The sequence below is a fragment of the Alligator mississippiensis genome, chromosome 4 (assembly GCF_030867095.1).
Source record: "Alligator mississippiensis isolate rAllMis1 chromosome 4, rAllMis1, whole genome shotgun sequence".
NCBI lineage: Eukaryota > Metazoa > Chordata > Crocodylia > Alligatoridae > Alligator > Alligator mississippiensis.
The window spans coordinates 69,142,922-69,158,745 of record NC_081827.1 but is presented as its reverse complement, the minus strand read 5'-3'; the positions used below and the strand labels follow the sequence as shown (position 1 = coordinate 69,158,745).

The 15,824-nt window shown below is 42.4% G+C and overlaps 1 protein-coding gene across 5 annotated transcripts in view; it reads left to right on the top strand.

Moving 5' to 3' along the window:
- The window catches only part of MDM1 (Mdm1 nuclear protein), a 45,513-nt gene that overhangs the window by 12,826 nt on the left and 16,863 nt on the right, over nucleotides 1-15,824 (top strand). For 4 of the 5 annotated variants that reach the window (XM_059726074.1, XM_019493304.2, XM_019493308.2 and 1 more), the window contains exons 5-7: nucleotides 5,452-5,631; nucleotides 8,436-8,575; nucleotides 11,785-11,893. In XM_059726074.1, the coding sequence (XP_059582057.1) occupies nucleotides 5,452-5,631; nucleotides 8,436-8,575; nucleotides 11,785-11,893 (429 nt within the window). The remainder of the gene's footprint in view (nucleotides 1-5,451; nucleotides 5,632-8,435; nucleotides 8,576-11,784; nucleotides 11,894-15,824) is intronic. The other variant, XM_019493319.2, reaches the window with a different exon arrangement.

Sequence of the window (15,824 nt, the reverse complement as noted above, 5' to 3'; positions counted from 1 at the left end):
GTGGAGTGGAATTAATTAGGCAGACGCTTATCGGTTGCAAAGCAAGATTGTTTACTCACGTCAAGGTGGTGTAAGACGGAGGTCAGAGATACTTAGTTACGGCTTAGAGATCGTCGTTCAGTTATTCTGCAGATATATATATACGGGCCGGCAGTCGGCTTATCGGGCATGCGGGGCAAGGGTACGCCAGGGAGGTCGCGGCGGGAAGACTCTGACAACTGATCAAATTGTCAGATTTACTCCAAGGTGTGGGCAGAGTTGTCTTCGACTTTGCGAAAAATGTAAGCGGGTTTTGTTTGTATGATAGCCAATTGTTTTTCGCCACGTCATAAATCTAATTAGAATCGCCAATTATCTAGCGGTCTTTGTTAGGGTGTTATTTTCACAGGGTTACTCCTTGTTTTCTTTGACCAATTATAATGATTTATATAAAGCAAAGAAGGCAAAAGTTTTTATCTCTGTTAGTGGCACAGCAATAAATTTCTTTTTGACATGCACAGAAAAAAGCAGTTATTATCATTATTGTTAACCCTTAGTTAACCTAGTGCAGAAAAAACTGTTTTAAATGGTTATTACTTGTTTGTGACATGGGCACTACTTAATTTGGTTGTGACAGTATGTATACTGATCATATTGCTATCTTTTCTTGATTTAGTGGGCATATTCAAAATTTAATTCACAGCGAACCTATTTTTTTCGGAACCCACACTGTTATTGTATTATACCCTCCCCTCCCCCCCTTGTATAATGGGTAAGTCTACATAAAAGTATCAGTCATAGGATTTTTTAGATTGTAAAGCTGAAAGAAACACCACAGCAGTTTAAACATTCCACTTTCCCCCTACCCGCCTTTCAAAATTAGAGAGATGATTGCTTCCTTCCATTCCTTGGAATTTTTTTCATGCCTCTGAACCAAAAGAGTTGGTTTGTAAAGTCTTTGACTTAGCTTAACCCTTTCTGGTTTTAATATTTCAATGGTGTTGAAAACTGTCAACACCTAATGTTTGTTATTCCATAAATAAGTCACTTGTCTGGAATGTATGTTGTTCATCTTTATCCATGTTGTCTTCAGAAGTTCAGCAAATTACTCCTTTAATCTTTCTTTAATATAATTCTTTATAGCTAAAAATATCCCATTTTCCTTTATTAAACTTATTTATGGTTAATAAATAAGGCAAGGCAGCGATGGAGTTTAGGTTAGCTATGGGAGTCAAGGTCAATAAGAAGTCCTTCGTTAGGTATGAAGGAAAACAAATGGAAGTGTGGGATCCCTGCTTAACACTTCGGGACAGGTGGTAACCAACATTCAGGAAAGAACTGAACTCCTGAATGCCCACTTTGCTTTGGTATTTCACCAGACCAAGGAGAAAATCAAGCGAGATAAGGCTTATAAGGGACATGCCGGGACTGACAGCCTCCCCACTCTGGATGCTGAGTGGGTGCAATACCAATTAGAAAAGCTAGACATTATAAGTCAGCAGGACTGGATGGACTCCATCTGAGAGTGCTAAAGGAGCTGGCTGAGGTTATCACGGAACCCCTGGTGAAGCTCTTTCAGAATTTGTGGCACACAGGAAATCCCTGAGGATTGGAAGAGGGCCAACACTGTCCCCATCTTCAAGAATGGGAAAAGGGAGGACCTGGGCAACTGTAGGCCAATCAGCCTAACCTCCATCCCATGGAAAATCCTGGAAAAAGCTCATTAAAGAATCTGTGTGCAATACGCTCATGAAAGATAAGATTCTGAATGACAGCCAGCATGGGTTTGTTGCAGGTAGGTCTTGTTTTACTAAACATCTCCTACGACCAGGTTTCTCGCCACCTGGACACGGGAGACATGGTAGATGTTATATACCTAGACTTCCAAAAGGCTTTTGATCTAGTATCCCACAATATCCTTGTAGGAAAACTGGAAGATTGTGGGCTCAGCTGCTCAACGGTTCAGTGGATGGGAAACTGGCTAAAGGGTAGGACCCAGAGAGTTCTCATGAATGGATCTGTGTTGTCCTGGCACAAAGTGGCCAGTGGTGTCCTTCAGGGGTCTGTGCTTGGACCAGTGCGTTTCAACAATTTTATCAGTGATTTGGATGGGGGAGTGAAAAGCTCACTGTCCGAGTTTGCGGATGACCCCAAGTTATGGGGCAGTGTGGTCACGTCAGAAGATAGATTACAGATACAGGTGAACCTGGACAGGCTAAAGAGCTGGGCAGATTTGAACCAGATGAAGTTTAACACTTTCAAGTGTAAAGTGCTCTATCTGGGGGCAAGCAACCCTCAACATACATACAGGCCAGGTGGTGACAGCTTGACTTGCACCACGGACAAAAGGGACCTAAGGGTAATGATTGACCATCGCATGAATATGAGCTGTCTGTGCGAGGCGGCAGTCAGCAGGGCAGACAACACGTTGGCATGCATCAACCGATGCATCTCATGTAAAACTAAGTGATACTCCCACTGTAGTCAGCACTGGTGAGCCTGCAGTTGGAGTACTGCGTCTAGTTCTGGGCACTGGACTTCAATAAGGACATGGAAAAACTTGAGAGGGTCCAGAAAAGAGCCACCCATATGATCAGGGACTTGCAAGGCAAGCCATACGAGGAAAGGCTGAGGGAACTGGTCCTCTAGCCTAAAGAAGAGAAGGTTGAGAGGGGACTTGATAGCGGTTTACTGCTATATCAGAGGAGTACATCAGGAGCTTGGTGAACAAGTGTTCACTAGGGCACCCCTGGGGAAGACCAGGACCAATGGATACAAACTCCTGGAATGCCGCTTCAGGCTCAATTCCAGGAAAAACTCCTTCACAATCAGGGTGTCCTGACTGTAGAATAAACTCCCTCCAGAGGCAGTGCAGTCACCTACCCTGGAAGTTTTCAAGAGCAGACTAGACAGTCACCTCGCTGGGGTCACCTAACTCCAGGTGTCCTCCTGCCTAGAGCGGGGGAAAGGGGGTGGGGAGGGGCTGGACCCGACAATCTGCAAGATCCCTTCCAGCCCCTAACAATCTATGATTCTATGAATAGTTGTTTCTTTATACAGTACCCTTGTGAAACACTCTACTTTTAGTAGTTCTCCTGTTCTTAGAGCTGCAACTATCCTAAGGTAGCCGCACTGCTTTCAGTTCAGGAGTTGGCATACACAGAGTGAGTGTTTCAGTATGGCATTGGCTTCTGCCATGAGTGAGTTGTAGAGACGCCTTCTGTTATCACTGCTCTTACAGGAGTAGTCTCAGTCAAAATTGACTCCCCTTAGACTTGTGCTTTTCTGGTTCTTGTTAATCTTTTATTTTTCCAGTGGCATCATACATATAAACAAGTTTGATATTTTGTTCTCTCTTTCATCCTTAGAAAGTAAACTTGTTTACTGATGCTTCAAAGGCAGCACTGCTTATCATAAAGCTTGTTCCCAGTTCACGTCCCATTGTCTTCCCTCCATTGTAAAACAATGTACCATATTTACTTGAACACAAGATGAAGCTTCCTCCCAATTGGCATGGGGAAAAAAGCCCCTTGTCTTATAATTGCATACAAGGAAATCTCACTAAATATATTGTCTGTCATTAAACTGCTGCCAAAAATAGCATGTGCTCAGCAGTGAAACCCAACTCTAGTTGATTAAATGCATCCAGCACTGAGCATGACTATAAAACATGTGGCCCATAATGGGCAAGACATGCTGATGGGACCTACCACAAGGATAGGTTAGTGCAGCCCATCTGACTGAGACTTATAGTAGTGCCCATTTAAGTGTAGTCCCTCTCACTGCTGATTTATTTTCTTCTTTACTTCCACACCTGAGCTGTGCCTTTCTTTCCCATTTCCAATGATTCCTGTTTCTTCACCAGCCTTAAATGTTTAGTGAACATCATGAAATGGGGCCCCAAGCAGTTCACCCAGAATCCCTCTGTTGCCTGGTATATATGATTAGTGTGGGCCCACCCTCCATGAGGTGAAGCTGGACCAGGTTGCCCTGCATCTCATCTGCATATATATTTTTGGAGCATTCTGTGACTCATGACAAGAACACTTGGTTCCAGTCATGAATGAGGGTTAATTAGCATTTGGATCCTTTATTGGAAGGTGTCTGGAGTACACACACATACACTGAGCAGTGCTGAGATGTGAGGCTACCATCATTTGACACGCTGTTGGATTTGGTGGGGCCCAGCCCAGTGAACTATATGGTAAATTATGTGCCTTGGGCTTTGGACTAATATCAAGTGTTACCATCTATTCAAATAGATGGTATTTTTGTTAACACTGAGTACCCGTTTCCTGGCAATCCCTTGTGGAAGCAAAATTTCCACTGCAGTGTCTTGTAACTCGGTAGGAATTTTGCTTGTGTAGAATCTGACGGATCATTTCAGAAATGGGTAGATGTGTGATAGTTATGTCCTGGAAATTATGAAAGACTTCACAGCGAGCTCCATTTTTCTCAAAATTATATTGATAACATGTATAATATTCTGTTAACTCTTGATTATGAAAACTGGTATTCCAGGAGGATCAGGAAGTCTATCAATAAAAGTTGTTTTTTAATTTGTTTTTATTCTTTTACCTTCCTGTATGGTTTATACCGTAGTCATATTGAATAAAGATCATGCAAAATGCTTAAATCAATTAGACTAAATCAATTAGACTATTTTGTGTAGTAAGTTAAAACACATGCAAGTATTTGCAAGAGTTTAAGATAACATTTTATCATACAATTCTAGTTTATTAAACTTTTAAAACTTGATTGCTCTGAGCTAAATCCTTAAGATCTTAATCTTATGAAAGATGCATTGAAATGTTAAACTGTTCCTTGAGCAGGTATATTTAAAAATACCTGACCTTGAGATAAGTTTAACTGAAGCCCACATGGCAAAGCTGAGGAAACTTATCTCTGCAGCATATGGCATGATCTTCAAATCTCAATAGTCTGTGAGGAGATGAGGGTCAGACCTTTTATAATAATCAAGCAAATCCTGTATCTCAGATTAGAGCATGACATGAATTGCAGAACAGGGAACGGATCAAATTACTATATAACATGTCACCTTTTAAACCATGAAACAATCATTTGGTACTTGTTGACAGAAACAACTCTAATGGCTGTACTGGAGGGGTCATGGTAAATGGTTTAAAAAATCTGTTACATTGAGAAAAAAACAGTTTAGTAAATTACACAGATTTATCAACCAGCCACTGTCTTAACCAAAGAAAATCTGCTCTGCTTTATGAAGTCCTCAAAAAGGAACAGCATTTAGGTCCAGAATCAAATGCATCTTTCTTGTGTTACTTTTAAGACTATTGGTTAATTTTAGAACATGAATATTTGTGCATTCATGTCCTCTTTGTTCATCTGCATGCATGCATGAATCTCATAAGTGATTGGTTTTGAAAATGTAGCCTTAAGATCAGCTGATTAACGTATTTCCTTGTGTACTTTCCTCGCTCCCTCCATCTAAAGGTTATTTGTAACACAAGCAAATCCATCCCCACATTTAAGTTTCCTGCAGTTACTCCTGAAACTGAGTATGAGAGAAGTTTCAAAGTTTCTGTTCCAGCTAAGGAACAAAAAGTGAGAGAGGATTTGGAAGAAGAAGAATTGCCTATATGTGAGCAAATAAATCTCTCACCCGATGGAAAGGTATTAATATGCTATTTATATTTTTGGATTGTTGTTTCTATCTTTTTGTCTGTTAGGTTTTTATATCTTGCATGCAGCAGCCCAAGCCGTTGGGAAAAGGCCTATTCTAAAAAGCAGCTCTAAAAATAATATTGTGAGGTTCCATGTATGTTTCAGTGATTTTTTTTTTTTTGTCACAGGCATTCAGTCTGCAGATAAAAAGACTGGACCATTTCCTACCAACCATCTAGCTGGCAGCCTGAATCCTTAGTTTTGACTCTGAGGATGCTTATACATATACACTGAAGCTGCTCCAACGCGCTGTAATTACAGTGCGTCAGAGCAGATTTGATTAATCGAGTCTGCTGGAGTGTGGTAATTACTGTGCTGCAGCAGCCTCCAGTGTCACATGTATCAGCGTTCCTGCACTAAAATATGGTTAAAGCGCTCGTGCTATCACTTTTCAGTGTGACACTCTGGGCGCTTTTACGTGCGCTTTCTCAGAGCCACTCTAATTAAAGCACTCCTCCTCCCTGTCTTTCCTAGAGCACATGTATAAATGCCCTGAGTTTCAAACTCATCTTTCCTTTTTATTATAACGAGTGATAAGACTTCTGCTTACCAGTTTGTGTGATTATTAGCACCAGTGCAGTCCTGTTATACACGAGGAGTAGAGTTCATTGTACTTTCTGTTGGCTTTATTGGTCTCTAGGTGTAACAGAAGTCAGTAACTACATGTATTTAAATCTGTAGAAGAACAAATCTGATGTGTAAAGAAACCATTAGTTTTCATATTACAATTATACTTCAAGTAAAAATGGCTGCAGGGTGATAATTCAGTTCTTTTTACTTGCTTTTAAGTTGATAGATAAATGCTGTTATAAGATGGTACACATTGTAGTCTACACAGATTCCAGTGTACAGTTCAAACATTAAAATATTCTGTTAAGCACAGACAGCAGTTACTCATCTGTTAGGCCTTGCATATACTAGGTTTGGTGTCTGGAGAATAAATCATTGAGCAAAAATGCACAGTATAGATGGGATCTTGGAGGGCAGATAACATAACCTCATGGTAGGAAGGAATGTCAAGAGATTATCTCATCTGGGGGTGTCAGTCTCACCTGGGCCCCTGGGCTGGATCCAGCAGTAGTGAATGGTGGCAGTTGTGGGGCAGACAGTGGCAGCATGATGGTCCAGTCCCTTGCTCGAGGCAGTGTTCATCTCTTTTGAACTTATCCCAAACAAATGTTTGTCTAATTTGTACTTAAAATCTTCCATTGACACAGCTTCTACTGTTCTAGTGCTTAAGTACCCTCATCATTAGAAAGGGTCCCCTGCTCAATATCTACCTTAAAACTCTCTTGTTGCAATTACTATTTTCCCCATCCTCTGTTGGGAATTGATCATTGTCCTTATTATAACAACCCGATTTTGTATCTGAAATATGTTATCACTTTCTCCCTTTGTCGTCTCTTTTATGTACTTAATAATCCCAAATTTTCTAGTTTTCCCTTGTATATCATGCTTCCTGGATCTGTAATCAGTTTTGTTTCTGTTCTCTGGACCCTCTCCAATTTGTTTACCACTTCCTAAAAATATGGTGGCCAAAACTTGACATAGTACTTCAGAGTGGTAATATAGGATTAGTCTTTTTATTAGATTTAAATCCATTGGAAACATGGCATTCTGTCATGCTGAAAACCATTGTAGTAATCGAGTGCCATTAAACAGCAAAGTACACACATAACTTTTAGCTTAACTAGTTCAGCTGAAGCAGGTGTTAATTCTTCAGTTATCTGAAAATAAGCGTGTGTTTAATTATATACTCTACTGGATTTGGGGCTAGACAATTTCATTACTTTCAGTGTGACTTGGAAATTTAAATTTTGGGCATGTGTCTTGCTCCTTCAGCACGTATGAAAAAGGCTGAAAAATGTGATGCTTTTTAGAAGATTATTCTGCCATTTTAGCGTTGCAAATTCAGGTTACATATTTACTGGGTGGGAATTGGAAAGTTACTAAAATTATGACATCACAAGAGATAACTGGGGAATGAGAGAGGAAGGAGTTTTAAGTTAAAGTGTCTAAAACACTGTTTTTTGTTTAACTCTGTCCCTTTTTAGATTAAAAAAACACTCTTTTCTCCAAAATATTCCAAGATTTTCTAGTCTTAGCTTTCATTTACTGTGTGATCTCACAATACTTATCAGAAAGCATCCAGCAAAGCCAAATGTGACTAGAACTGATGTCTCTGAGATTTTGGAGATGAAAAAGAAAAATAAGCAGGAAAAAATCTTTGAAGAGGGGAGTGTGTGGAAATCAACCTTTTGTATATTGCAGATTAGCCAGGGCACAAGGCTACTCTTCTAAATTGTCCTCCTGGTGTCTCTCTTTGGACCAGATCAAAAATAATAAAACAAGTCCAACCTTTTCACTTACTTTCCTGCAATGTTAAGGCTTTATAATACTTTAAAAAGATTTGGACATGCATGTGCTAAGATTTGTAAAATTTAGCTATTTATACAGGCCTCATAGGATTTTATTCCTGGATTTCATGTTAAATTTATTTCATAAAGTGTATGGAATATTGTGTGGCTGAGTTAATATTACAATCAGAACCTTAATTTTATTATTATTCAAACTGAGAAGTTTGTTTTTTTTAAAGAACAAGTTTCACATTGTATTGTTTGATTAAATATGTGTATTACCTGAAAGTTAAGTATCTTACAATGTTAAGTAATAGCCACTGTTAAATAGAGTTTGAGTTTGCAGAGTTTATAGTTTGTTAACTAATATGGTATTTTTAAAATTCTTTGCCTCAGAATACAAGGAAAGAAACGTTTTTAAAGTCAATGGAAGATTCATCAAAACAAGGAAAATCAGAAACAGAACAGAAGCAACCTAAACAAAAAAATAAACAACATGTTACTCAAAAACCCTTCTCTCTCCATACAAGTCTTAGGTATGTATAATGTAGGAAAATCTAATTTTATTATTTAGGTATTCAGCCATCTAATATATCAAGGGGTAGGTGGGCTGCCTTCAGCATTTTGAGAGAGTAATCACTAATGCAGTAGCCCGAGGTGCCCAAACCAGCCTTGTGGCTGTATTTATGTGGGTAAGCCTAGAAGTAGTAACATCTTTCATCAGCATACTTTGTACCACTGCAATGCTGGAAATGGAAGCTTTGCAGCTTGCATTGGTTCTTTTCATTCTCCTGGTACAATCTACAAGTGTTACTGCCCAAATTTTAAATTATTGCTCTTACCACTATTACCTGTCCAGTTTCTCACTTACTGGCCTCATTACAGGCCCTGAATCAATCCACTCTCTACGACATTCTGTTTTACAGAATAACTTCAGAAGAAATTAAAAAAAAAAAAAAGAAAAGTGAAACACCAGCTTAACATGAAAATTTTTTTTTTTTATTCTATGGAAAGTCACCTAAAAATATGGGTGGGGAACCTCAGTCATAGATTCATAGATGTTAGGGTCGGAAGGGACCTCAATAGATCATTGAGTCCGACCCCCTGCATAAGCAGGAAAGAGTGCTGGGTCTAGATGACCCCAGCTAGATACTCATCTAACCTCCTCTTGAAAACCCCCAGGGTAGGGGAGAGCACCACCTCCCTTGGGAGCCCATTCCAGACCCTGGCCACTCAAACTGTGAAGAAGTTCTTCCTAATGTCCAATCTAAATCTGCTCTCTGCTAGCTTGTGGCCATTGTTTCTTGTAACCCCCGGGGGCGCCTTGGTGAATGCTGCTAAAGCAGGGGTGGGCAAAATGCGGCCCGCAGGCCAGATGTGGCCCACCAGGCCATTCTATCTGGCCTGTAGGGCCCCCCCAAAATTTAGAAAATTAATATTTGTCTGCCCTTGGCTGCCTGTCATGTGGCCCTCAATGGCTTGCCAAAACTCAGTAAGCGGCCCTCCACCTGAAATAATTGCCCGCCCCTGTGCTAAAGGTATCCAAAAAATGTATGCCCTCCAGTAATCTTTGTAAGGGTTGCCATGGCACGTCAGGGCACTGCATTAGCTACAGCTCGTGTGTCAGATTTAAAGGAGAAGAAAACCCCCAAAAATTACATCAAGCAAAAATTCAGAAGGCTAAGCCACATCTGTTTTAATATACTGGTAAAGTGGTTTTCAACCTTTTTTCATTTGCGTACCCCATAAAATTTTGAACGGAGATGCAGATTCCTTTGGAAATGTTGAATGTAGGTGTGGATATTAATGTACTTTTTGATCATAGTTATCCTCTGCATACCCCTGAGACATAGGGCATGTGTAGATGAAACGGGATCCCTAAATTGAAGCGGTGGGTTTTAAAAAACACCGCTTCAATTTAGGGCTGATTTTAAACCCCCATGTTGTGCACACACCCTGATGACTTACCTGCCTCTCTGGTGGGGAGGGGAGGGTGAGTTGCTGGCGGGCAGAGAGGTCCCTGGGCTGTGGGGGCGGGGCTGGTAGTTTCCTCTGCAGCGGCAGCCCACCCCTTCCCCCTCCCCTGTGGCAGCTGCCTGCAGGCACCCGGCTCAGGTGGTCCCAGATGGCACCACAGCGTGGAGGGAAGCACCAGGCCCCTCCGTAGCTTAGGCAGGCTCCAGTGGGGTGGGGAAGGGCAGGAACAAAAAGATCAGGCTCTCCACTTTTCTTGGGCGGAGCCTGCTTTCCTGGGTTTCTGCCAGGCTGCCTGCAGGGCTTTCTGTAGAGCTGTGGAGCTTCACAGAGCCCAGTGCTTCGCTCTGCAGCTGTAGGCGCAGCAAACTAAAACTCGTTGCAGTTTTGTTTGCTGCGCCCCAAGTCTTTTAAGGTGCATTATGCTGCTGAATTTACTACAGTGGCTGGAATTAATGCACACTACACCTCTGAGGCATGCAAACACTGACGCCATTAAAGCAGTGCAAAATCATTTAGCCCGCTTTAATGTGTTGTGCACACATGCCCCTTGTTTCGTCTACACACAGCCATAGTCCGCAGACCTCCTGGGGTGTACGGCCCACATGTTAAAATACACTGCTCTATTAAATCCCTGAGCTTTTTAATGGTTCTGTTTCATCCATGCATCTTTCTGGATGTTTTGCAGCATTAGATTGGTGATGAGAGCAAAGCCTTGGTTTTGTCTGTCTAGGCCTGGACCATTCTTATCTTTTGGATCTGGGAAGACAATAGTTTGTTTAGTTTAAAAGCAACAAAATTAATTTCATTAGTGGGGAAAGAAAAAATCAATGAATATAATGGAAACAAACTCCTTAACTTCTTGGACTTCATGTCTCAGCCTGTAGGCACAGAATTAATTTAGCAGTGGTTTGAGAAGAAAGGATCTTCTGCCATGGCATCTGCCACACTGGGAACAGAAGCCGTTCTTCTCATGATTTCAGGAGTGCAGCTATTTGTGCAGGACAGAAGATCGTAAAGTAATCATTAGGCAAACCAAAATTGTGAACATGTTCAAACATGTAATGTATTTACTGATTTGGGGAGATGCCTTGCACTGTTTTCCTGAAACAGAATGACTTATGTGGATGCATCATAGATTTGTATTTTGGGCTGATTTTAGTTACTTTGTCACAGTAAAACATAAGGAACCAACTTCTGCCAGTTTCAAAAAAGGGGAAGAATGGCGCTTAGGTCAAAACTAGGAGACATATTTTAAATATGAGTTTTTTCCCAAAATTAATATTTATGAGGTTAATTTTAATGTCTAATTTTGGTCTTTTATATTTGGTTTCCAAAGAAGTGTTGAAAAAAAGTATGTTTTCAAGTAGACGCTAATGTAAAAATAATGGTGTTTGTTTTTCTTTGCACATAACAAAAAAGCCTGAGTGTAAAAGCCTTAGTCCATATTAGACACCCAAATAAGCAGTTTTTCTTGTAAAAGCGCTCAGCAGTTCTTAACAATAGACAAAGCTAATTTTTATGGGTCTGTGCATGTAATAAAAGAGGAAGACAAAATTGTCTTTAATAAATGCTGGACACTCTGAAATTGGGATGGGCCTAACTCAAGATACATTTCTTCACTCCCCCTACCCTCCAATGTCTTGGTCTGGGAATTCAGCTTAATTGTTTTCAGGCATCTTGTATAGTGTAAAAACACTTTTTTTTTTTTTTGTGTTCACATAATTGTGAAATTGTTTTGTTTCCCCCCCCCTCCACCTCCCCCCCCCAGATGTCCTAGGAGGATGAACACAGAATATAGATCAAAATTTTTGTCTCCAGCACAGTATGTATACAAAGACGGAGCTTGGTCACGTATCAGACACAATGTTCCCAATCAAGTGAGTATTTGCATAAACATGTTAAGCATGTGAATAGTCTTTTAGGGCTCAATTTGTCAGATGCCAAGGATTCCCCCATTGGGGGAATTTAGGTTTTTCTCCTTTTGTAGAGGCATCCTTTCCAAGTGTTTCCATGCTGTCAAATACTTGGAATAATTGTGGTCTGTACAGCTGGAACTATTACCCCACAATGCTGTCCTTTTTTGAAGCATTTCAGTTCTTGTTATGTGTGTTCAGGGAGAGGAGACCCCCAGAATCCCATAGTGCTTTGCTTTTCTCTTCACCCAACTCTGGAGGAGGGTGACTAATAATCTGTCAGAATGTGCAGCTGCTGGGTCCCACTCCCTGGTCCTGCTGCTTCAGTTCTTGGAGGCCTGCCACTGCCATCAGGGATGCTACTCTGCTGTTTGGAAGAGGTGACTGTAGTATACACAGGCTTGGCAGAATCCAATTTTTATCGATAACCATGGATAAACACTGATTTAACCTGTTCCTCATAGACTGACAGAAATATTTTTCATTGGTAATCATCAAATGAATAGAAAGGGGACTTAAAAAAATATGGAGAATGGGGTATAGAAATCTGGGGTAGGGGGCACCATGTACATGCATAGATGCACACACATGCACGCACACATACGGCTCCTTTGGCAGTGGATTAAGCAGCCTTTGCAGGAAAGGTTGTGCTGGGAGGTGGGATTGGAGGGGCAGGGCTTTTGGCAATTGGGACCTCAGTGCAGCTGGCCACTCTCTGTGCCCAGGTCTCAGCCAGGGATCTGGTACCAAACTCCAGGTGAGCCTAGGCTGGCTCCTGCATGATTGGGTCTCTCTGGAAATTTGGCCCCTGCCCTTAACACACAGGGGTTGGGCTGGGCAGGAGCGCTGAGAACACATGGAGAGGCAGCGTAATCAGAGCAGGGTGTGCAGGGGTGGCCCAAATATGTGTGCTTCCAGTTGTGACTAGACCTCCCAGGCCTCGATGTGGTAAGTTACAGAGAAATGTTTTACTGCAAATTACACATGCTTACTGCCCAGTAAACTAAGCTGTCTACATGTGTACATGCTTACTGCACAGTAAACCTTTCTAATCGTTAGTAAATTTGCTAACTGGAAAAGCAAGTAGCAAATTTACTTGTGATTACTAATTATGCAGTAGTCCTTGTGTAGACATTTAACCTGGAGCAAATCTGCTCCCAGTCAGCTGGCCAGTAGAGGGCTGGAGATTGCTCCCTGCTCCTGGGAGCTGCCTGCTGCTGGGGCAGGCTCTACTACCGGAGTCTGGGTGAGGACTGTGTCCCCCTGTCCCGGCAGCAGAGAGCTCCAGGCCTGCAATCTGATGCCATGATCAGGGAGTGTGGGCTAGGAGATCCTTATCTCCCAGTCCCTGCTTTGTCATCATAATTGGGAGAGGGGGGCTGGGAGACCTGTATCTCCCAGCACCAGCTCCGTGGTCACAGGGCCGGTGCTGGGAGATTCTTATTCCCCTGCTGGTGGGAACTGGGGAGCCTGTTTCCCCACCCAGCTCCACAATCCAGCCCCTGACCTGCAGTTGCAGAGCAGGGGCTGGGAACTGTCTCAGTCAGGGGTAGGTCACAGCCTTGCACCCTGATCAGGTGATTGAGGCGTGGGGCTTAGAAAGAAGTGCAGGGTTGGGGCAGGTCCTAGTCCTCTGCCCCAATCTGCTGGTGGGGCAGCTAGCAGTGAGGCTGAGCCAGGGGTTTGCTGCCAACTGCCTCACTGATGGATTGGGATGGAGGCTGGGACTTGCCCCTCCCCTACAGCTCTTTCAAAGTCCCCTGCCCTGATCAGAAAGCTGGGGCTAGGAGATCCCTGCTGCTGGGGCAGGGGGACATTATACCTGCCCTGGTAGCTGGCAGTCCCCAGGGGGCAGGGAGTGCCCAGCCCTGGCCAGGAGATGGCTGTCTCTTGGCCTGATGGTTCCTGTCAGCTCCCTACCAGCCCCTGAGCTAGCGCCCAGGGAAAGACTACAGCTCCCCCTAGTGGTAGCAGGGGCTCACTGCAGTGCTCCAGGAAGCGAGAGCAGTTTGCTGCCATGAGCAGCAAATCTGCTTCCGCTTCCCTATACATGTAGATGCATGCTTAGGAGCATTTACTCATGAGTAGTTTATTCTCAAGTAAACTGCTCCTGGATCTAATGCACGTGAAGACACAACCAGGGGAAACTAATAGGAGGTTGCATGGGATTAAGGATGTTCAGTGATATATTTATTTATTTAGAACAAAATTGTGAAGTGTTTTTCAGGGCATACTAACTAAAGGATTTGGATTGGATTGCTCAAAAATATTATAACACCATTAACTAAAAAAAGTTCAATTTTTTTAACAGTGTTATTACTTAGTCTTGCTAACTGTAAACACATCAGGCTACTTATATACATAGACAAAGAGCCATATTTCACTCTTGGAAGTATGTTTGTCTGTTGCTTTCTAAATCTTTAGTTGAGCCATTCTTTTTTTTTTTTTCTCTTTTTTTAATTCCTAGCATGTGTGTAATAATCCATTGCAATTAAATGAGAATTTATCTTTGAGATCATTACACTGGAGAGGCTTGTAATCATTTTACTAATACATTTTAATTAAAAATGTTTAGGAGTGCTAAAGGCTACAAAGTAAGTTCAAGCTGGGAGTTTTCCAGGCTTCAGAAGTTAGAAGCAGAGGTAAATTAATTTCTAAAGGTTACTATTAAAGCAAATTTTAAAATTCTTCTGGACTTGTTACTTGCTCAGACAAAATTTGATTTAATTGTTAGTGTTGCATAAGTTAAAACTGCAGGATCAGGCCCTACTGGGGTGACCATCTTTTCAAAAAGGAAAGGCAGGACATGTGGCCACCTTTCTGCTGCTCCCCCCTCCCTGCCTCCAGTGCTGTGTTTGCAACTGGCAGCATGGCCAGACCAGAGCCAAACAGGCAGATGCAGTTTGTCCACTGTGGGCTTAGGGCTCCCCGCCCTGCTGCCTTTCCCCTGGGAGCCCCATGCTGACTATGCACCACCCGCCTGCCTGACCAGCAACAGCAGGGGGCACAACTCCATGCCACCCCACTGCTGCTGGGCAGGTGCCTTACCATTGTAGTGTAGCCAGTACAGGGCCCCTGGAAGCAGGGTGGAGACTTCTGAGCCTGCAGCGGGCAGCCCCGTGCACAGATCTGTGGGGGAACATGTGCCCCCATGCCCTGCACCCCCTGCATGAGCTGCCTATGGCTCCATCCCACTCCACACCCTGGCCCCATGCACTGCCCTGCTGGGCAGCATTCCCAGTCCCAGCCCCACTCCCTTCCTCACCATGGGGACCTCAATCTTCCCCACCCCCATAGACATCTCTATGCTGCCTGGCTGTGTTCCTGGCCACGTGCATGTGTGTGGGCATGCACATGTACATGATGTCCCCTGTGTCCCATTCCTGGCAGTCCCTTACAGGCTGGAACAATATAAGTTATATTGAAGTATATGTGTTTAATATAATCAAAAACGTAATAATGTAAGTCACTGTTAGTATGAAACTATTCAATGTTATTGTGACTTTATAGGACTTGTTTAAAAAAATGAGAAGAAATTAGGTATGGGTGTTCTTTTTTTTTTTTAATATATATTTGCAAATGGGTATTGGAATTCATACCTTGTAAAGGTGAGTTGTAGGCAAATCATAACATCTTCTTTCCTATCAGCATTTTCATGGAGACAAGTTTCCTTCAGTGCTTGCTTTGCTGGGAAGGAGCATAGCTGAGGGTAGAGACAAATGTAACTTTTAACCACTTTAATGGGTGGGGGAACCGCCCCTTGGGAGTGGACATCAGGTTACAATGTAACTGTTATGTCTGCATACTTCTGTAGTGATGCAAATTAGCTAAATTGCTGCAATTGTAAGCCTGGATGATATAGAGTTAAAGTTAGAACAGTTTTGCTACACGTATA